Here is a 23,904-nt window from a genome sequence, read left to right on the forward strand (position 1 = left end):
CCTTTAATGTTTTTTTCAGAATATTTCATTAATTTTTAAAAGAAAATAAAAGGTTTTGAATTTAGATAGATTTAAAACAAAAACTATATGACAGTGTTAAATTGTTTGAACATTTGATTAAAAGCAAAATTAATCTTTAGTGTTATTAAGGCATATTAATATTGTACTTCACAACTGCTAGGGGAAAAACGTCAATTTTTAGTTTTAAATTTTTTTTAAATTTAGTTTCATTTCAAAATACAATACGAATCTTAATTTTACTAGTTTTTCCTAATAATCTTTTTCTCAATATATTTGATAATTCCCCTGCTTCAATTGCCCCTTATAATTAACGCATGGGGCAAAGTGCCTTGAGCAGTTTGCTATTAGTGTACTTTCCAAACAACACTGTTAGAAGACACACGCCGTAGCCCGTTGCTCTTTCGCCCTGAAAATAAAATTATAAATATAAGTGTCGATATTGTTTATTTTTATAGTAAATTTCAAACTATTATTTGCAAGTTTTTTGAAAGAAAACAAAAATTATATTTCAGTGTTAATTACACACAAAAAATAAATTAATTTAAATTTATGGAGAGGTTCAGACAAATAAAATTAAGTTAAAAACCGAAAAACAGCTAATAAATCCTGAAAAATTCCCAGAAGAATTTTACAAATCGGACAAGATTTTTTAAAAACATACACAAAAAATCAATCTTTTATCATCTTTATGTAAAAAAAAAATGGAAACGGTTCTATAATATGATATAATTATAACAAAATACTTACACAATGCGCCGGCGCAGCCATATCGACGTGCAGCCAACGACCGGTCCAGTCGAACCCGAGGTGCGCCAATATGAACAAACCAGCGCAAGACGGTTGAGCGTTGTTGCGGTCCTGCAAATTATTATTATTAATAAATAAATAAAAAAGCATTTTTCTCTCATGAGAAATCCTAAAACACTTGGCAATCATATGGAACACACATAGCTTAATGCCAAGTTCGATTTGTTCCATATTACATACTTTATGATTCCGATACACAGTTTCTTTAGTCAGGTCACAATAGATTGACATATGTGGCTTCTAGCCTAGACTAGTTATTTATTATGTTGATATAACCGATCTATACGGTATTGATGAAAAAGCCTCGATTTGGTACCTATTACACGACAAAAATGACAAAAAACCTCAATTTTTTTCACAAATCTCCACTCACCGCAACACTGTTCTTCATATCAGCCACGTGGCTACAAAATTCTGTAAAATGCAGCTCCGGAGCGAACGGCAAAGCGTGAGCCAGGTCACCTGATACTAGACCCGCTGATACACATGCCGATTCTAAGTTGGACTTGTTAGAGATTATGGCAGCGTGGTATTTGCCGGTCGCTGTGCCCTGGGGGGAGAAAAGAAAAAAAATTGGTGTGTAAAAAGGCTAAAATATTGCTTGGGTACAAGAAAATAATATTTTGCATACCTTCTAATCTGCGTTTAGTAGTAAAATTAGTTAAAATTTTAAGACAAAACAGTAAATACATGTAATTGAAATCATTTAGAAATCTGATCGCTTGTCTAAGTAACTAAGTAAAAATGTACAAACCAAACCAATCATAAACAGACATACACACCACTTTCCTGCTCATATAATAATCGTGCTCATATAAAAATATTTTTTTTTCTTACCTGTGCCCCAGTGAGTGTGGCAACATCTACGATGGTATCGGCCTTCAAATCCCGACGGGCGTACACCACGCCGTCACTTAGCACCAAACGACCTTTAGAAAGGAAAAAATATAATTTTCATGTTTTTTTTTGACCAATTTTATTATGAAAATAAATTTTATTTGTTTCTTACTAAATTAGTGGTTAACAACTTTTCTAATAATAACTGTAACAACATAAATTCAAATATAAAAATACGATTTTGAATATGTACTTTTATGTACAAAGGAGCATAAGAATAAATGTTGCCGTATACACAAAAAGAGCGTGTGTGCCGAGCACACGTGTCAGAAGTGAAACTTTGACAAAATTGAAAGATACCAAAAACATCGCCTTAATCCATTACGTGACTGTATTGTCATGACGCGACCTTGAAATTTTACTCTCAACACTCCTAAAAAAGCTTCCCTTGAGAAATAAAATAAAATAAAAAATAAATAACAATTAAACTTACCTTCAGCATCTGTATTGTTGATTTCAACGGTACGTCCAGAGTACAGCTTGTGTATATCGTCGGGTCTGTAATAATATTATTCAATTAATTTTATTTTTATAACATTTAATGGTATAAGATTACGCTTTAAACGTATAAAATTGTACTATGAAGTAGTGTTTGTTATTCGTTGAGATAATTTAAATTATAATCATTGACATACATAACTAGAGTAACAATAGCACATTAAAAGGTCGTCAAAGAGTGTCCGAGCGGCATTGTTGAAAAAATGAACTTTATTTCGTGGCCGTAATGTTCAAAGTCGATTGTATCACTCATTAGAAAACTCTGCCTAACATAAGCTAGCATAGGCAGAGTTTTGCTTCGGACAATTTTTGAGCATGATGACAACTTTTTAGCCTAATTATTTTTCTAGCTATATTTAATACATATTGATATTATTGGTTTTATGTCATTCAAATGCTTTATAAATATAAATTTATAAAGAATAGATAAAATTCGATCACGAGGCGGGACTCGAACCGCATCGTTTCGCGCCATTCCGGGGCGGATGCCTGACCAATTCAGCCACTCATGACCCGCCAGTTTTTTCTATTCTTTATAAATTTATATTTAATACATATATTATGCTTATATGACCTGGTAGCCAGCGGGCCGACAGCGTTCTCTGCCAGGCACAGTACTGCGTGCACATTCACGTTAGGCCCCGCACGCACGAGCGTGTAGAACGCGGCGAGCACCGCGGCCGCACCGCCGCAGTCGCCCTTCATGCCGACCATCGACGTCTGTTGTGGAAAATACATGTTTAGTGGTTTTTTTTTTGCGAAAAAAATTGTAAAATTTGCATTAGTCTACGATAAGAAGTATTTTGAGAATAGAATCGCTTTCGAATTAAACAAAAACAATTGTGAATGATTCAATTATGTATTGGTCAAAACAAACTTTACATGCCATTTAATTAAATAAGTTAAATGTTACATTTCATCTCAAAAATTCATGAAAGCGAATGTAATGCTATCACAATACACACAACAAACAACATAGAACACATCCTCGAACAACACAACACAATAGACAACAACATCCCTTTCATCCTCAAAATCCCCGTCATCCCCATCCCACTTCTCGCCCCCAATAGCCCAATCATCCTCATCCCCAACAAAATCCCCTCCATCCCCGTCATCCCCATCCATCCCCACACCCACTCACCCTTGCCTTAATGCTCAAGCCGCCGGTGTCATACACGATGCCCTTGCCGACCCACGCCACGGTCTCCGTAGCCCCGGGCGCCATGTACGATAGTGATACTAGTGCGGGAGGTTTGGCCGCAGCTTTCCCAACCCCGTAGATCCCGCCCATCTCGCGTTCCGCGAGCTCTTCACCGCGGATTATGGTGGGTTCGGGGATGTCGAGGCTCTTCGCTACTTTGCACGCCTCCTATAAAAATAATAAAAAAAACAACATATTAAATACGACTGTGTTCAACCTTGAACAGATTCAAACTGTAAATAATAGAATTTAAATATTATTTTATTATAATACAGCACTACTAAATGTATGAATAAAGGTAGTAACGATTTTCAACTTGTATGGTATGCAACTTATTATTTTGGTGATGTGTCCAGTTATACTCCCCATAATTATGTAAATTATAATCTATTTTATGATTACTCCATATAGATGATTTATCTCATTACAAATTTAAATTATTAACATTGTATCCTATACTAGTTCATAATTAGCTTATTATAGGCCATCTATAAATTTATATATTTATAATTTATACAGTGAAACTTGGTTAAGTGGGACCTGGATAAGTGAGAAACCTCCATAACTGGAACTCATGCTGAGGTCCCAACACTTTGGCACTGTATTACCTCTGTTAGTGGGATGAGGTAAACCTCTATATCTGGGATTTGTTCTTTCGATTTAACATCATAGTTACCTCTATAACTGAGACAGCGAGTAAATTTTATATGCATAAACCTCTGTAACTGAGATAACATTGTTTGTTTACTCATTCTTATTCTACCCACAAATTCCATTTACATACATAACACGTTATTTTATTTAATGATCGCACCTGTATAACTGAAATAACCTGTATTCTCACCTCTATTAATGGAACCCTCTGTAAATGAGACAGATATTTATTTATACCTGTATAACTGAGACACTGGGTAAGTGGAATACCTCTATAAGTGAAACGACATTGCAGGTCCCTTGATGTCTCACTTAACCAGGTTTCACTGTATCACACTAGCCGCTCCGCGCGGTTTCTTCCCCGTGGCTCCTCTCCTGTTGGTCGTAGCGTGATGGTATATAGCCTATAGCCTTCCTCGATAAATGAGCTATCTAACACCGAAAGAATTTTTCAAATCGGACCAGTAGTTCCCGAGATTAGCGCGTTCAAACAAAAACAAACTCTTCAGCTTTATAATATTAGTATAGATTTTACACAAACCTCAATAAAAGCGTCAACATCCATGATATTAGCGGGCGTGTCCGTAATCTTAGCAGCCAATCTCACAGCATCCGCTACATCCTGTATAGTGCTGAGTTCCTCGTTAGATAGAGTACCATCTGTTAAGGCTGGTTCAGTCGGACCGACGCCTTCGTCTTCTGAATCACCCTCTATAATTAGAAAGTATGTTTTTTGTTCAATATTTCCTTTAAATGATATTTTAATTCAAGGTTTTTGATATTTCATGATTACAATAATTACCATAAACAAAGATATTTTTCTTTTACTTTAATGATAACTATTGGTACAATGGAGCTTATAAGAAAGAACGAGGCATTACTTGACGTTTCTGTCGTGAAATTAATGTTGTGAATTTAATATTATAGTTACCACAACGCAAAATACAATTTTGTCGCTTAAAAAAAGGAAAAATTTCTCAATTCGAACGCACATTAACACATATCTTCGTTATTTATTTATTTATTTATACTCTTTATTGTGCTGCCAAAATACATAAAATACAAACAAAACTTATTCTAAGAGAAAAACAGCACAGAAGGCGGCCTTATCACTTAAGAGTGATCTCTTCTAGGCAACCAGTTATTTATTCGTTATTTATGAACCGATTTGGACCATTCTTTTTTTGTTGGAATTCCTCCTATCATCCCCATCCCCATCCCCTCTCACCATCCCCGGCGACGCATATCTCGACGGTGAGCGCGCGGCTGGCGGGCGGCGGGCTGGCGGGCGGCGCGAGCGGGGCGGTCGGCGAGCGCGCTGTGTAGTGCGGCACCGAGCGGGCTATCGCCGCGGCGCTGGCTAGCACGTCGCGTTTGCGGCATACCAGCTGTGGGTTTGGGGTGTTTGAATAGACTTAGCATCCTTGACAATATGCATAATATCATCCTGAATATCACATCCTCGTCTAATAATATCCTGATCATCCTCATGAATATCCACTAATATTATAATCCATCCATCCTCACTAATATTATAGTGCAGGCAGTTTTGAAAAAATGACATCATAACACAAATAAACATGAATAAAAATGTTTTGAGTTTGAATTTAACATTATAAATGTCTTGTCTTGTCTTACTTTCATTTTGCAAAGGAATGAAAGTTTTTAAAAGAACCATTGAATTTAACAATTGACTATATCATATTGCAAAATATAGATGTATGTATATTGCATCAAATTCCTAAAAATTTATTTGATAGTTATACATAGAATACAAAATTAAATCCCAACTCACGACAATATACTCCTCCGCAGCAGACCGCAGCGCTGACTTCACGATCTTCGCCAGAGCGTGGTTGCGAGATGGCGCCGTGTGTCGCGACCGACGTGGGGGGAGTAACCCCACCGTGGCTCCGCGCGGCCAGAGCTCGGATGTGTCCCCGGGGGACGTTACTGAGAGGCCGCGACGCCAGACCTGATGACAATTTTATATTTTATGTTTTGTGTATTACTTTTGACGTGACAACGTCTTATAAGTCGATAGAGCCGGCTGCACGCACGAAAAATCATGACTCATGCGGCGTTACCTCGCTCTGAGGCGTTCCGTATATGGCTTGAAGTGCAAGCACAATCGGATGTTGTCACGTTCAACTATCGTCAGTAAACCGACTTTACAGCCACCAATTTTTTTGAAGTGAAAACTTCTTTAGCGGCGTTGAGCACTTTTTCTGTAATGGGTATAAAATCTTAAACTCGCGTCAGGACACGTGACCTGATCGAAAAAGCGTAAGACGGATACTATTCCAAAATATCAAACATGCTCAACGTTAATAATCAAGTTTTCACTTCTGCCGGCACTCTCGGAGTGCAACCCGTCTTTTTTTTATGTTTTGATCAAGTATCATTGAATATGTTGTTAGGGTTTAACCTTATTTGTGGAAGGCAGGTTCTGTACATCATCTAAAGATTATCTGTGCCAAATTTCATCAAAATCGGTCCAGTAGTTTATGCGTGAAAACCATACATACATACATACATACAAACCTTTCCTCTTTATAATATTAGTATAGAAGTATAGATATATATCTCAGTTATATATCTCTCTTTAAGCATCTGTCTCCATGGTACTTATAATAATTAGGTTACAGTACTTTAGAGTTTAGACCATAACATTTTTAGTTGTTACAGTTAATATAAATAAATAAAAAGAAAACCCTTTCCATCATGCATTATTTTTATTACCTGTAAAAGTCTTGTTTTACAATAGAACATAAAATTTTAATTTGAATTGACTTCAGCATTAACTGTCTTAACAATTTTATGATCATATAAAATTATAAGATTTATGCACACATGGAATAAACATGTTTATTGAATACTTAGCTGTTACATCATCAGATAGATAAGATTTTTCAATTATAATTAATTTCACAAATTGTTGGAATTACCTACATGTGAAAAGATAATATATATTACTAGCTTTTCCCCGGCGGCTTCGCCCGCTTTGTCTAAAACATAAGAAATTATATACTAAAACCTTCCTCTTGAATCACTCTATCTATTAAAAAAAACCGCATCAAAATCCGTAATTTTAAAGATTTGAGCATACATAGAGACATAGGGACAGAGAAAGCGACTTTGTTTTATACTATGTAGTGATGTATTAATAACTAAGAAGCCGGAAGTTTTGTTTACATTTTCATTATTTTTGGTTTGAAAACCAACAATATTAAGATGATCAGATTATATATATGCTTTGTAGTAATAAAACAAATCCTGTCAAAAATTTTCAGTTCAGTTCTCTTAACCCATAACTCTTGGAGCCATTTTTTATTAAAAAAATTTACAAAAATTCTAAATACTGCTCCTTTTTCAACTCATTAGACTATTGACACTATAGTGCCTTGAAAAATAACATGTTATAATATAACGTACCTCTTCAGTAACCCTAGGCTCCAGTTTACAGCGCACATCTTGCCAAGACAGCGCATTCAGGTGCGCTGGCTGTCCCACAAACAGCACTGGAGCCTGCTCAGGGTCTGACGCGCTCAGACCCCAACGGAACTTGATGGATGCACTCGACATCCTGCACACTGAAAGGCGTATAGTTGCGAGATTTATATTGAGTTAAATGAGGTATATTGAATAAAACACACGTAGAAAGGTGTTTCGGTATTTATTTATGATAAATTTCCAACATCAAGATTTTAGCTGTTTAAATTGGTTGCTGAATATAATTTTTTTAATACATGGAAAGGTGTAAGTGTGTTTATGGGTCAAGCTTTAATATTGATTAAACATACATAACCTAATTAAATATGCAAACGATGACAATTAAATAATGTAGCGGTCGAAACATAAATAGATTGGTCGTTTACCCGTTATATGCAGTGATATTCGATGTGCACCAAAATTTGTTATAGTCCTCAATAAAATCATTTTAACTTATATAATACAAACATCACAATCAGCGTACAGCTGTGACTTACGAAAAGTTACAACCGCTAACTTTTGAACTTACCTTAATCTATACTGCCCACTGAATCAATCACTAGCACTTCATTATTCAATTTTGCGGATATTAAATTGAATTGTATAGTTATTTGTTCACAAATTAACAATTATACTAATATAAACTATAACAATTATGCGAAATATATAAAATTAATATTTTTGCTTCGTAATACTGATTTCAGTTCTCTGTGATGATTCTTCAAAGTTTGACGTTGGTTTGACGTAAAGTAAACGTTTGTAAACCGTAAACCGTAGCCGTAAACGCTGTGCGTAAACGTCACAAAGAAACTCTAGTATCTATGGCAACCAACAATATTCCGTGTTTAACGCAGATTATTTTCCTTCTGTGTTTTCCATATATCATATTGTAATATGACGATATGATACTTATACGAAAAATGTTGTTTTATTTTATTTTTTTTTGTAAGAAAAAAAACAATAACCAATACCTTTACTACTCGCTCCTATTCAGCAATCAATATATAGTACGACATAAAAGAGATGAAATTAATTATTTTGGAACTAATTCGTTTTTCATTACCTGGCAACCCTGAATTGCCAATGTAGCTGTCAAGTTGAATAAAAATTTGTTGTTTTTTTCGTGAAGTGGAGAATTATTGAGATAAAATTGTTATTTAGAACTAGAAATTTAAATAAAAAAGGAGACATCATGAAAAAGGTTAAACGTAGCGGTGTCCGTGATGTCGTGTATAAAGTTTTTATTCGGTGTTTGTCCGAATTTCAAGCTGGAAAGTTATTGACTGATTTGGAAAACGTTTACAAACGTACTGCAGAATATACCGGTGAGATTCCATTTATTTTTGCTCAGTACTACGTAAAATAGAATATTCCATTAGTGACGAGTGTTTAGTGTATGTATGTATGGCGATTATTACGTTTTCGCAATTTAATTTGAGGTTATTTGTATGTAAACAAAAACTAGTTTTTATAGTGCGACCAGCACAATTTGAGTCAAGAAGTTATATCCAAATAAAGTACCTAGTTTAGATTTTACTACATAGTATAGTGATAACTGTTTTCATACAGCTATCTATTAATCAATCAAACCATAAGAAAAAAAATCACATTTTAGATTTAGCTTACTAACTACTTACTAGAGAAGCGCAGGGACGCTGGCCTCCTACATTAAAAAAAAAATAATAATAAAATAAAGGAAGTTTTAGTTTTAAGCTACTATAAAAATATGTTAAATGTACTATTTGATTTTATTCATCTTAATTCTTTTGTTATAGGGGTTTCTGAAAGCACAGTACGCAGGATAGTAGAGGAAGGGAGTAGAAATGAAGGCAAATTTTAACGCCAGCCAAACATAGGAGAGGTAGACCATCAAAACCCTGTACGAAGACATAGAGAAATTTATTATTCACGTTGGTGATGAGAGCAGTGAAGATGACTCAGATAGCTGTTATAGTGCTGAAGAACCAAATGATGATACTGAAGATGCCCCGTACCCTCTTGCCAGTACTTCGAAACAGAGTGATGATCAGTCCTTTGAAGGAGTAGAATATTTAGATTTTGATGAATTATATTAATGTACAAAATGTATCTACAAAAAAAAATAAAAATATGTAGTTTTCAAATCGCCTTGTTTTTTTTCTACCCGACGCGACGGACCCAGAAAGAGGGTAATGTTTTTGAGCTGCATGTATGCTTGTTTGTTTGTATGTTTGATTCTATGTGCGCCTCTGCAGTCTAAACACTTGACCGATTTTTATAAAATAACTAATTCCAAATACATTTAAGTAAAATTTGACCTAGGTAGGTCAATTAAAATACTAATGTATTTTTGTCTTAAATTTATACTATTGCTACAATGAAACAATTATAACGGTTTAAATCGCGGTATTTATTTTAGATAATATTATATAGATTTTTAGATTTTTATTCTATAGTATCAAGATCGCTTGCGTCGCAGTATCAGTGTTGCTATATGAGCGACGGTGGCGCCCTCATTTATTTTCATCTCTTTTGTGTCGCACTGTAATATTATGACTAGAACTTCCTTCAAGTATTTAAAACTGAAATAGTATTTATATAATATTTATATTCACAGCAATCATTACCAGCTAAGTATATCGTCAAGATTTATAATTGTTTTAGGGTAATATCTATTTATCGAATATACATTAGGGTGTTTTTCCACCAGAGATGTGCATGCAGCTCCAGCTATGCTGTGAAAACGTAATAGATATGCTGTGAAACTATGTGACCGTTTCCACTCATACTATTAAGGTAAGTAGCGGTGCGAGTAAGATATGCTATGAAGATGGTCCGCCACAAAGCAGCTGTGCGAGGAAAATACGTTGCTCGAGCTATGCGATCTATCGATAGTAGGCTCCGCGCGTAGCTGGTAGCTACACACTTCGTGACAGTACGCAGTATATTATATTAAAAACGTATTTGGCTGAATCCGTTTACAGCTATGTGCATCAATTAATATGATTGGTGGATATCAAATCCACAGCAACATAGCATAGCACATCTCTGGTGGAAAAGCTCCGTTATCATACGTTTTTATGAATTCGTAATAAAAATGAATAGAGAACAATGGATGGTAATTTGCAATTATTAGAAGATTTATGTATACTCACATATTCATTCGTAATTTCAAGTATCATATTATTAGGTTGGTTTAAATAACTATGAATAAAAAAGGGATCAAAGAAAACATCAAGACTGTAATTGAATTTCCTTTAATAATTTCTTAATATTCTAATAAACAAAATCACATAACAAAAGTAGTAAGCAGTGTGGTAACTTCTATAACAATATTATACAATTTTCATTTTAAAAAGCGTTTTAGTAAATCGGTTTCTAATCTGAACGATAAAATATCATAAAGTTAAGAAAAAAAGTAAGTTCTCTCTTAAATAAATCTATTTTATCATAAACAAACGATGTTAAATTTAAGAGTATATTGTGTAAAACAATATAAAATAGCGCCAATTACAAATTAGAAAATCAATACTTTTTTAAGAAATATCGCGATAGCTTTAGAGCTAGCGCGCACGAGCAACTTTGTCTACGCAACTATTTTGTCTCTCCCATCAATTTGTATGGGGAGTTGCGTCGCTACGTGCGCGCACTTTCATACTAGCCCATAGGTGGGAGAGACAAAATAGTTGCGGAGACAAAGTTGCTCGTGCGCGCACTGTCTTAATCTTTCTCATTTTAAATCTGTGCGTTTGATTACAGATAACATGGGAGAAAATAGAAGTCGATTCCATTATTTATAAATTATACATATTTTCTCATTTCGGTGTTTCTTTTTCGCAAAATACAGCTATAAAACATCAGCCCTCAAAAACCAGCTGGTCCAACTAAAAATCATTGCCCAACGCTGCCAAAGTAACAAGCAAATAATTTTATGTTTAAATCTATTGCGTATAAAATGAAATTATTTGTAAAGGCACTTACTGCATACCGAGAACCATTAACTATTATCGAATATCACCAAAGTAGGATTAGTCTGTGAACGAAACATTATTATAATTTGTTAGTTACGTCTATCGAATAAAACCATAGAGTATCAGTTAATTACCAGAGCTAAAAAGAGCACAAACCGATTTGTGCGCCCATTTCTAGATAATACTTTTGACATATGTCAATCAATGGCACTTTTTAGCCTGTCATGTGTTCATCTGTAATCTATGGTTTTAACCATAACCTATACCTAGTAATTGGAATCGCGGCTTAACTAACATTATTAAATAATGTCATCAAATTCCTTATAAGTCTATTAATAAAAAGCATAATGTCATTTAAGTACGAACGAACGCGTTGGCGAAAATGTTAAATTATCTAAAAACAATAAAAAAAACTAGTTTGTTAAAGATAAAATTGTAACGATCAAACGATATTTTACGTAGATAGTTAATTTTATATATTTATAATAACGAAATATCTTGATACTATACATTTTTCTCTTTATACGTATTTAACCAGTACCGTTAAATCCTAGCAACCCTATTTTTCACTAGCCACAATTTCACATCGAGATTTCTTAATTAATATTAAAAATTTAAATAAATTAATTATTGTAATATACAAATATTTTATAAAATAATTATACATAAGGTTGTTGTTTCAGCCGATATTCATTGAAACAAAACAATTCCATTATATTAAAGGTTGGCAATACTGATACGATTTTAGTCATCAAAGTACACATGTTTTTAAATACAAGGCACTTTAAATATGTACAAAATAATAATATGGTACTCATTTATAGGATCATATTAAAACTAACCTAACTCACAATATTAAACAAAATACTGTGAGCTAAGTAGAGATACTTCCAACTTTACTTCCAAATTTCTCGCTCGATCCGCATAAATATTTTGTTACTTTCTTGCTTACGTCACACGATTTGAGAGTAAAAGAGACAAAACAAGACTTCTTTCCCATATTAAAAATAAACATTTTGTTGAATGAATATCGGTGAAACAAGTTCGTTACAAACTGTATATTAACAAAATATGACAATTGAACTATGAATAATTAATACAATTATATGTAATTTGATTAATAAAAAAATAGAACAATTTCAAACCTTTACGTGTTTAGTCATCCTTTATATAAACCAAAAAATAATTAATTAAAACAACTGTCATCAATGCCTTATATCTAGTTTATTTACGCAATAGGCCCAAAAGCTACGTATGAAAAAATCTAGAACACACCCCATTGTTACACGGTAATAAGGCATATAATTTCGATAAGACATATTCATTTTATTGCCATACATAAATATAAAAAAAGTTTAAATTTACAAACTTAACTGGCAATCTTTTTAAAACGGGATCAATAAATTCATATTCATATTCATATTCAATTCAATATGTTGTAAAAAGAGCTTCAGTCAAAGTAATACATACTTTTATAAGTTCATTTGTCAGTCAGTTTCGAAGGACCAAAATATTATTATCAAAATTAAAATAACTTAAGTCATTCGTCTAGAAACAGTATGCATTGAAGGTTGCATACAAAAAAAAAGAATTGTTTTTTATTTCTGACATTGACATATGTCACTGTCAAAGTATCTAGAGGTACGTGTCAAAGAATCCGTGCAACAAAGGGGCCAAGAACATTATACGATACGTATTATAATATATTTTAATTGATTTTTCAACGTTTTAGTTAATTATTACAACAACAACAACACTGCCTAAACGCGGGAACGTATTATTGTCAATTTAAGTGACAGTTACAGTTTTATGTCGAATGTTAAACGTGCATATATCCTTACTTATATAACAACCGAAAACCCGTAATGAAATGAAACAAATTAAAATCTAAATGATAGAAAATATCTTTTTTGAAGTTGGCAATATTTTTAAATTCTTTTTTATAATGACAACATATTTAAATGAGTATAATACTTGGAGTTTTCCATTAATTTTAATATTTGATTTTGCATTAATACTTAATAAAATTATTTAATAGAATTAAAACATTGCCATACGTTTTATACAAATCATTGAAGTCAATTTTATAAACGAATTATTCCATAGTTATTTAAAAGCTCGTTAAAATTCAAAATAAAGCAAAAACAATAATATTTTATTACTAATATTGTTTTTAAATATAATTGTATACTTTACGTGTCTTTTTAAAGGCAAGATTGATAAGTAACAAACAAAAAACGATAAAATCATATCACAAAAATCATCATTATCACAAAAAAAACATTTCATTGAAAAAATAACAATTTACAAATAACAAAACACTATAAATGTAATACATGCTTGTAAAAACGTATAACCTGCACCAATAATGAGTTAAATAGCATGTTGTCTCACTCGCTCTTTAGCAAGTAATCGTCTGCTATCTCTTTCGCACTTCATCTTTATTCACATTTTTTATTGGCGCAGTTATAAGTTTTAAAATGATGGTTTATATGCCATCGCGGTTTTCTGGCAAAGATTTTAGACATATGTTAAATCATTAATAAATAGGGCAACACCTTATTTAATATAAAAAATATTAAGGCATTTTTACAATGTATGAAAAATAACAAAAATTGAAATTATGTACTTGTATTTATATGATTATATAACCTTTGTTAGATTTTTATTATAAAAATAATAATATAATCAAAATTCATAATACTTTATGAACGAATTTTAACAAATTATTACATAAAATTTATTTTCCATACATCTACCCTCATTACTTACGCTTTATAATAAACTCTCTCTTCAAGGAATATGTAACGCGTGTAATTTATAAAAGAGCAACGCGCTATCTCGCTCTAACGCTTTGATATCGCAATGGTAAGAGCGAGACAGCATTATCAGCCTTGAAATCAGACTGCGAATAGACTGAAAAAAAAAAAAATACTTGGTGGAAAATTTTAATTATCTGTGGAATAATTTGTTTTTGTTTTTGCATTTGCAAACTGTACGAGCGAGATAGAACTGTGTAGGTCATCCATCTCTCTCTAACAAAAAACATATTTTTTTTTGACAAATTCAAAAACATATTTTTTTGTGCGTAATACACGGTAGTCAGTCGCAGTCTGATCACGGCGCGCTAAGTAGTAAGTAGTTTGTAGTAACCGGTAGCAAGTAGTAAGTAGTAATTAGTTAGTAAGCTGGAAGCGGCAAGCACAACCTCTAGCAGAGCACCTCTCGCGAAGTATTCTGGAAATAAAACAAAAGTGATATAGGAAAATCATAATTAATCATTTTTCATCTACTATTTTTTGGATATTTTTTAACCATTTTACTGTACAGATAATAATTATCAAGATTAAAGGAATATTAAGTTTGTTATACGCTGATGACGTAAAACACGACTCATTTTTTTTCCTATATATCATAGGAATATAAAAGTATACGCTGATTAAATAATATAAATTCCAAAGCTGCACAGGTTGAGTTTAACCTACGGTCACCAGAGCGAATAGCTGTTGACTGTTGAACTTTTTTATTGTATCCCCCCTAAACGCACATCTTGCGTTTGTCCCCTAAAACGCACACACTGCGTTTAGTGTAACGCATATACGCACGGTGGTGCGGCGCGGTCACCAGAGCGGCGGCGCGGCGAGCAGCGGGAAGCCCGCCTCGCGCGCCTTCCAGTACTCGCCGCCGAACACCCACGTCTCCTCGCCGTCCTCGAGTGATTTACTAAGGAAAAATATGCGAAAAATATATAAAAAAATGTGTGCGTGTACTAGTGTACTCACGTAAGAAGTGAAACTTCTTTATGACCTTATTTTTCAAAAATAATTTACTATATGCAACTTTACAGAAATACGTCGAATCACGCGTGGTAGGGATAAGAAAAAGATGGCGCGTAACGGAAAAATGTCACGCGTAACGAAAAAATGTTACACTTAATTGTTTTCAAACTCAAACTCAAACTCAAACATTTATTTATTCAATTAGACTTCTTCCAGAAGCACTTTTGAATCGTCATTACATTCTTTAAATTTACCACCGATTCGGAAAGCAGTATCTATGGAGAAGAACCGGCAAGAAACTCCATAGTTGCTCTTTTAAAGTCATGTCCATATACAATATAATTTTACATTACATGTTACTTACATCTAACTACATAATATTATATATTATCATAATATGCCAAAGAACTGTCCTGTTATTCTTACGCGACAACCCTCCATGGATTTTCATCTTCCATATATTCCTTAATGCTGTAGTAGGCTCTCTGAACTAATACATTTTTTAAATAAGTTTTAAATTTAACACTACTAAACTCTTTAATACTATGAGGAATTCTATTGTAAAAACGTATACCTTGGCCCATAAATGAATTTTTAACTTTAGCTAACCTATAAAATGGCATTTCAATTTTATTTCTATTCCTTGTACCATAACAGTGTCTATCTCCTACTTTTGTGTGTAAGTCCGCGTTTTTGTGTACATGTAAAACATTATTAAATATATACTGTGATGGTACAGTGAGGATACCAATATTCTTAAAGAGATCTCTTAGTGAGTCCCGAGCACGTAAATTATATATAGAGCGTATGGCTCTTTTCTGTAATATAAATATAGTTTCTATATCTGCAGCCCTGCCCCATAGTAGAATTCCATAGGACATAATGCTATGAAAGTAACTAAAATAAACCAATCTAGCCGTATCTTCATCGGTGAGATGCCTTATTCTTCGAACTGCATATGCAGCTGAGCTGAGCTTAGCAGCGGTGGTGGCAACATGGGTCCCCCATTGTAGCTTCTCATCTAGTGTCAAACCAAGAAAAACAGTAGACTCGACAGGGTATAATACCTCCCCGTTTAAAATGATATCCCTTTTGACCTTTTTTACATTTGGAAGGATAAACTCTACACAATTTGTTTTTTTTGCATTCAATAATAAATTATTAGCATTAAACCAATTAGATATGCGAAAAAGAGCAGAGTTTACTTCGTCAACATTTGTGTCATATCTATCCACATTAAATATTAATGAGGTATCATCTGCAAACAGTACTATTTCACACATATCCTTCAAATAATAAGGTAGGTCATTAATATACACTAAGAACAAAAACGGTCCTAAGATAGATCCCTGCGGAACACCAATGTTAATCGGCGCACCGCAAGATTTCTCTCCATTAACAACAACGGTCTGTACCCTGTTCTGAAGATATGAAGCTATGAGGTCCTGAGATAAACCTTTGATACCATAAAAATTTAGTTTCCGTAATAGAGTGGAATGTTCTACACAGTCGAAAGCCTTAGAAAGGTCGCAGAATATCCCCAAAGCATTCTTTGAATTTTCCCATGCTTTATATATATGTGACAAAAGAGCTATTCCAGCATCAGTGGTAGAGCGCCCCCTTGTAAAACCAAACTGTTTGGCGTGCAGTAAACCATTTGAAACAAAATGACTACATAATTGGTTTAAAATCAATTTCTCGAAGACTTTGCTCAAAGTTGGTAAAATAGAAATAGGCCTATAGTTATTACAGTCTTCTTGGTCACCGCTTTTGAATAAAGGAATAACTTTACTAAACTTTAATAAATCAGGGAATATACCACAGTCACAACATTGATTAAATATAAACGCTAAATGGTTGACAATGTTTTCTATAATATTATTTACTAAATTCACAGACATTCCCCAGAGATCACATGTTTTTTTTAAGTTTAATGTTTTAAAAGTTTTAACAATTTCATCTGCAGTCACATGTCGCAATTCAAATAATACATTACACTCCGCAACATGGTCCCTCAAATAGGACTCCGCAAGCACTGATGATGAATTTAATTTTTTAGTAATACTAACAGGGACACTACTAAAGAAATCTTCAAAAGCAAGCGCAACATCAGCACTTTTGTCAATTACCCTGCCAGCATTTACAAGTTTTATGGTACTATTTGTCCGGCTTTTGCCCATTTCACCATTAATAATTGTCCAAACAGTTTTAACTTTGTTATCAGAGTTGCGTATTTTATCTCTGACATATAGACACTTGGCAGTGAAACAAACTTTTTTAAAAGTTTTTGAATAATTTCTAACATAATTATGGAATGACAAGTCTTTGTTATATTGCTTCATGCCATATAACTCATATAGAATGTTCCTGCATCTGTGTATACTAGGTGTTGCCCATTGACTAAATGGTAAATCCTTGGTGATACTTAAAGATTTAACTTTAAATATTTTTTTAAACTCATTATGAACTAAATTAAAAAGATTTGTAAACATTTCACAAGGATTATTATAAAAGGATTGATCATTCAGGTTAGGCAGTTTATTATTAATATTATCTCTAAATTTATCAATGCCTTTTTTAGTTATAGGCCTAACATTAATTCTTTTAAACTTAGGTATGCAATCCCATTCCAAAACTACTTTCTGGCCACAGTGATCTGAAGTCAGTATATTGAGGATATTTTTTTCTAGACAGTTGCAATCACAGTATATATTATCAATACAAGTTGCAGAAGTAGGTGTAATTCGTGTGGGTTCATCAAAAACTTTATACAGATTAAATGAGTGAAACAAATTAACTATTCGTGTTGCCGTCTGTGTGTGTGAAAGTAAATCAATATTAAAATCACCACATACTATTACCTTCTTTTTACTCCTGCCTAAACGCTTTAATGTTTCTTCCATGACTGTCTCAAACATATTATAGTCACTGGAAGGAGGTCTGTATACGCAAACAATAATATAACGCTCAAGCTCAACACAGGACAGTTCAATGGTGCGTTCTACAGAAAGACTTACAATGTCAGTTCGTTCTTTGCATTTAACACTATTGTGAACAAAAATAAGAGAACCTCCATGAATAGCATGTGCCCTATAGTATATACTTTTTAATTTATAATTATCAATATTTAATAACAACTGACATTGTTTAAGCCAATGTTCTGTTACACAAAATATTTTTATACTATTATGATTTAAAAATAATTCTATTTCTAATAATTTGCTAGCCAAGCCTTGAATATTTTGATGTACAATGGAAAAAGGCTGCTTAGCTGTTGTCTTACATACTAGTTTAAATCTAGCTTAGGGCCCGTTTGTCCGTAGTTTCCAACTCCATACTCGATAAAGAAGTTTCACTTCAAAAACATGGGTCAAATGCGAGTGCGTACAGGGTCGAGGGTTGCGCAATAATTTATTTTGAAAAATAAAAGGATTTCTTTTTTCAAAGATTGCAGAAATGCAGAGCAAAAATAAAAAAAATATACCGGCCGAATTGATAACCCCCTTTTTTTGAAGTTGGTTAAAAATAAAAAGCAAAACATGCTGTAGTCATTAATCAACTAAGAACACAATAGTATTTTTTAAAATATTATATTTCACAGCGCTTACAATAAGATAAGTTGTTTGTTGTGTGTTTGTAAGATATGACTTTAACTTTGAATTTGAGTACTTAGCCAAACAAAAAGCAAAAAGAGCGTGTGTGCCGAGCACACGTGTCAAAGGTGAAACTTGTTTGGCAAGATTCAAAGATACCAATATCGTCGTCTTACTCCATGACATGACGGTATTGAACTCTAAACGTGCCTAAAGAAGTTTCACTTCAAAAATGCGGGTACTTTTAGTTAAGCTTGGATTTAGTTGGTTGGTGGTAAATGTTAAATTAGTTATGACGATTCAAAAGTGCTTCTAGAAGAAGTCTAATTGAATAAATAATTGTTTGAGATTGAGTTTGAGTTTATAGCTAAGTTTGAGTACAACTTAAGTGTCACTCACCGGAACCAAGCAGGCACGTGATCAACTGTAGTACGACGTCTTTCACGTTGCGCTTGTTCCAACTCTAACTTAAATTGTTCAGCCGCTTCCACGTCACCTTCCTCTAGGGCACGCTGGTCGGGCCTGATGGAGAAACATACATACATTTTTATCAAGCTTTTTAAGCTATTGCATAGCTTCTATCGCGGGCCTTGAGCGCGGGGACCGAATCCAGAAGTTGCGTAACGAAAAACCTCACGCTCCCCACGGGGACGGGCTCGGAGGTGTGGCTTGAAGGCATAGCTTTACCGCGGCAGTCCCCGAGTGACACACGTCTTTTTTTAATTGATATCCTATCTAAACGAACGCAATGATTTTCTATACCAAACAAGATTATTATCATAATTCTGTGTAAGTACTATATTTTACATTTTTTATAAATATTTTTTTACATTTAGCGAATACAGCTTAGTGTAATGGGAATAAGCTCGATTTTGCTTTGACATTTGTTTCTTTTAATTAGAACTTTGACAATGACATTTAAGGGTAGTTTAAAATTCGTCTTTGTATAGGACTGTGTGATTTTTAACTGTTCTTAATAATCGAAGATTTTAAAGAAATAATCTATTTTGATATTAATAGTAGCTCAGATAATTTTTACATACCTGAACCTAGTGTCAGTGTGCGGCAAGGTCTCTTTCATACCGGGCTCCATTTCGTTGAGTTCCATCGCGAACCGAGTGAACCCATAGTATAGCTCATAGTCTGGCGGCATAGTGCCTGTGGACAAATAGTTATTATAAAAAGTATATATTATTGAAAAAAAAATGTTGTGTGGTTTTATGAAACTACGGTAAAAGTGAAACTTAGGCACAAAATTATCGTATTTGTACGATAATTATTATCGTACGGTTCGACCGTCACGCGACATGCGCTACACAGACCAAAAAGTTTGAGACGATGTAATAAAAGTTTCACTTTAAAAAAAAATTAACATATTTTTGGTTATAAATCAATACAGACGTTATTGCAGCGATTGTGTGGCGATGAAAAAAAACGGAAAGATTTTTCATTATGGTGTATTAAGATCAAACGAGCAAATGTTCATTCTAATTCCACTATGTTAATTTTTTTTAGCGTAAACAGGCGTAGAGCAATCTTTCGTTGTTCTAATAGTGTGTTTGAAAAGATTCTATGTAGTGTTTTAATACTGACTAACAGTTGGAGTTTTTATTTACACTAAAATATCACAATATCAGGAACAATTTGAAATTATTGTCCATTAAATTTAGATAAAGTTCGTTATTAATTAAGATATAGGTATAAATAGTATTCAAAGGTGAAGTCAGTTTTAAACTAAACGGCAGAGTCGAGCGAGCGAAGCGAGCGAGATTTGGTTGTGGAGTGTCAGAATCGACTCAACTTTCCCTCCCCATTTAAAGGGCGTTACAAGCATAGTCGTGTATGTGTATTCGAGCGGCCCGATAGTATCGCACTTCATGTTATCCCCCCATGTACCCCCACTCACCGGGCCGCCACAGGCAGCGCGCGGCGGGCGGCTCCCCCGCGTGCAGCGCCTCGGACCAGCGCCCGTGCAGCCGCAGCGCTGTGCTGCGGCCCGACAGTACTGCACCGCGGACCTCGTGCCGGGTGGACGACCATGCACTAAGCTACTCCCCCCCCACTCACCGGGCCGCCACAGGCAGCGCGCGGCGGGCGGCTCCCCCGCGTGCAGCGCCTCGGACCAGCGCCCGTGCAGCCGCAGCGCTGTGCTGCGGCCCGACAGTACTGCACCGCGGACCTCGTGCCGGGTGGACGACCATGCACTAAGCTACTCCCCCCCCACTCACCGGGCCGCCACAGGCAGCGCGCGGCGGGCGGCTCCCCCGCGTGCAGCGCCTCGGACCAGCGCCCGTGCAGCCGCAGCGCTGTGCTGCGGCCCGACAGTACTGCACCGCGGACCTCGTGCCGGGTGGACGACCATGCACTAAGCTACTCCCCCCCCACTCACCGGGCCGCCACAGGCAGCGCGCGGCGGGCGGCTCCCCCGCGTGCAGCGCCTCGGACCAGCGCCCGTGCAGCCGCAGCGCTGTGCTGCGGCCCGACAGTACTGCACCGCGGACCTCGTGCCGGGTGGACGACCATGCACTAAGCTACTCCCCCCCCACTCACCGGGCCGCCACAGGCAGCGCGCGGCGGGCGGCTCCCCCGCGTGCAGCGCCTCGGACCAGCGCCCGTGCAGCCGCAGCGCTGTGCTGCGGCCCGACAGTACTGCACCGCGGACCTCGTGCCGGGTGGACGACCATGAGCTCGCCTGTTAACAACAATTATTCAATAAAAAAGACGTGTGGCACTCGGGGACTGTCGCGGTAAAGCTATTGCATGCCTTCAAGCCACACCTCCGAGCCCGTCGGAGTGGGGAGCGTGAGGTTTTTCGTGACTAAATTTCTGGATTCGGTCCCCGCGCTCAAGGCCCGCGATAGAAGCTATGCAATAGCTTAAAAAACCCACAGAACATTAAAAACAAATAGAAGTGCTATAATGTCATAATTACTATGAAAACCAGTGTCGCCAAACCCACACATTTAAACCGATAGTTATACAGTACACTACAAGTAATCTATGCCTTTGATTGGACAGCTTAATTTGAGTAAAAACTGACTTAGGTTATAAATTCAGCATTTCAATATGTACACTAACGCACCATGTTACGGTTTATTTTAGTATAACATCCCTAGGTATATTAGCTGTTTTGTTTCTCATTGCACAGAAATTCCAAATTCGAAAACATTCAGCTACTCCACAACTGAGGGCGTTAGTTTTCGATAGATATAACTTTGAACCTCAACACATAGAGATAAGGTTGAAATTTGTGTCACTCAACATTAATGACAATAACTTGATATTTATCTGATGCTTTGCCCTGAGGGATGTCAGCCTTGTTATCGATAATTCACAAATAAATATTTTTTGTGTATTTTTTTTTCTTTCTATTATATGAGTATAGTATAATGTGTCACATTTTGGAGTATGTTTATTACTACTAAGTACGTCTTTTTATATTATTATTATTAAATAAAAAAACGGAATAGAATAGTATTAATCTATATTTACAAAATACAAACAGAAAATATGCATTATTTTAAATCTTGGAACTGCCGTAGGTTTGCTGTATCGGTGGCCTTTGTTAGACCGCTTAGTGCTGTTCGGCATCCAGTTAACTCGTCACGTTGCATTTATCCATTTCTCTTTTAAATTAGCCTCTTTGGGAAATCTATAAATAAATTGGACAAATGAAAGCTAAGGAAAAATAAAATAAAATTTAATATTTATAATGTTTGTCTTTTCTAAAGTATCGATACTGTCGATATGCGCCACAAGCATCACTAAAGCGACATTCGTTTGTTTATTGCAATAATATTCCAGAAAGTCTTGTTTGCTGTTCAATCTATAATAGTACTAATTTCTTACGGATTAAGGTTCATTTTGTCTAGATATTTGTATACAATTTTGACAAATTACAAGCGAAGTTATAACATAAAATATTATATGTAAAATAAATAAAAATAAGACTTACCGATGGTATGAAATGCCTCCATTGCTGATATTATTTCGTCTGCTATCATTTTTGCACTCTAATACCGAACAACACGTCCTAATTAATGAATAAATATGGAAAAAAGGTTTGACAGCTGACAACCGACCCGAATATTTTTCTGCGCACAACTGAGAGCAAGTTAGGTGATCTTACCTTACAAGTGACACGTGGGCCACGCCCACATCACACTTCTATCTACTTTACTGTTCTGTGAAAAAACCCAACTGCTATTTTTTGTCCCCGTATCACTCAGTTTCCCTTCAAAAGGTTAACATCGAGAGGGCGCTGCGATGCTATTGTTTACGTTGGGTTGCTAAATTGTAAATTTAAAAATAATAAAAGTAAATAATTTGACAAGTTAGTGTATAATCCAACACGAGTGGTCTAATATACGTACAGACTGGAGTGTCCGGAGACGAAGCTTCTTGAGAACATTGCAAAATTCATACCTATTGTGATCCTTTTGATGATTGAATTATAATGGATTTTTATTTTGTGCAATAAACGAGTATTAATAATAAAATGCCACTTTTTCCATAATTACACACAAACTAGCAACCGAAAAAATAAACATCCATGACAACTGGCAAACTGCCAGTGCCACTGAACAGCTGACACAGAAGGCACAAAAGGCCAATCAGTGAAACAGATGTATGAATAATGCATCTGCCCCTTACCCACTAGGGGAGACGGGATTTCAGTTCAATAATTATGTTACAGAACAAAAATAACACTTAAACAAAAGCATAATTTACCTTAACAAAGTTCAGTTTACAGCTAATATCGGATCCCTGGCAAGTGATGTGCATATCGCCGTACTGGTCCACCCACCGCTGGCCTCCGAATAGATTGTGAACGCATGTCGTTACCTGTATAATAAATATATTTAAATAATTAATATTTTAGAACAATCTTATTTTATAGATTAACTTTATACAATAACTATTTTTTTATAGAGTACTTATATACAGAGTGTTTAATACTCAAGTACAAACTCGTAATATTTTTCATTAAAGATGACGTCGATGCTTTA

General features: G+C 35.0%; 2 protein-coding genes and 1 long non-coding RNA gene across 5 annotated transcripts in view; all 3 read right to left on the bottom strand.

Annotated features, from left to right (window-relative positions):
• Positions 1–220: 220 nt before the first annotated feature.
• Positions 221–8,302, bottom strand: grsm (probable aminopeptidase NPEPL1 granny smith protein). 3 transcript variants are annotated; one of them, XM_090116012.1, is made up of 12 exons: positions 8,103–8,302; positions 7,517–7,674; positions 5,877–6,056; positions 5,310–5,469; positions 4,623–4,792; positions 3,368–3,595; positions 2,798–2,943; positions 2,159–2,223; positions 1,666–1,757; positions 1,202–1,378; positions 769–879; positions 221–427 (listed from the first exon to the last, which is right to left on the bottom strand). In XM_090116012.1, the coding sequence occupies exons 2-12, from the start codon at positions 7,664–7,666 to the stop codon at positions 329–331; spliced, it is 1,578 nt and encodes a 525-aa protein (XP_089972138.1). In that variant the 5' UTR covers positions 7,667–7,674; positions 8,103–8,302; the 3' UTR covers positions 221–328. The 3 variants fall into 3 exon arrangements, with proteins under 3 accessions (XP_089972138.1, XP_089972137.1, XP_089972136.1); XM_090116011.1 differs by lacking the exon at positions 8,103–8,302 and adding an exon at positions 7,960–8,095 and having other exon boundaries at positions 3,374–3,595; XM_090116010.1 differs by lacking the exon at positions 8,103–8,302 and adding an exon at positions 7,960–8,094.
• A 5,669-nt stretch (positions 8,303–13,971) lies between these two features.
• The window catches only part of LOC149897764 (oxysterol-binding protein-related protein 3-like), a 29,034-nt gene continuing 19,101 nt past the window's right edge, over positions 13,972–23,904 (bottom strand). The window contains exons 15-20 of the mRNA XM_090116071.1: positions 23,627–23,740; positions 21,446–21,587; positions 19,939–20,053; positions 19,295–19,417; positions 15,129–15,246; positions 13,972–14,760 (exon numbers count right to left, since the gene is read on the bottom strand). Coding sequence (XP_089972197.1) covers positions 15,144–15,246; positions 19,295–19,417; positions 19,939–20,053; positions 21,446–21,587; positions 23,627–23,740 — 597 coding nt within the window. The 3' untranslated portion in view covers positions 13,972–14,760; positions 15,129–15,143. The remainder of the gene's footprint in view (positions 14,761–15,128; positions 15,247–19,294; positions 19,418–19,938; positions 20,054–21,445; positions 21,588–23,626; positions 23,741–23,904) is intronic.
• On the bottom strand, positions 22,363–23,080 carry LOC149897765 (uncharacterized). Its single transcript, XR_016458175.1, has 2 exons — positions 22,851–23,080; positions 22,363–22,547 (listed from the first exon to the last, which is right to left on the bottom strand). It is a non-coding gene; the product is annotated as an uncharacterized LOC149897765 (long non-coding RNA).

Source organism: Colias eurytheme, chromosome 25 (genome assembly GCF_061535395.1).
Source record: "Colias eurytheme isolate Ceu_HAF_F1 chromosome 25, ilColEury1 Martin Lab GWU primary, whole genome shotgun sequence".
NCBI lineage: Eukaryota > Metazoa > Arthropoda > Insecta > Lepidoptera > Pieridae > Colias > Colias eurytheme.

What these genes read in the sequence shown, in the direction of transcription:
- grsm (XM_090116010.1), bottom strand. Translation starts at nt 8,020, where the DNA reads ATGATTTTATTGAGGACTATAACAAATTTTGGTGCACATCGAATATCA. An exon ending in GCTTGAGCATTAAGGCAAGG is followed by an intron (nt 2,944 to 3,367) that starts GTGAGTGGGTGT and finishes TTTCCACAACAG; the next exon opens with ACGTCGATGGTCGGCATGAA. An exon ending in ATATGAAGAACAGTGTTGCG is followed by an intron (nt 880 to 1,201) that starts GTGAGTGGAGAT and finishes AATAATTTGCAG; the next exon opens with GACCGCAACAACGCTCAACC.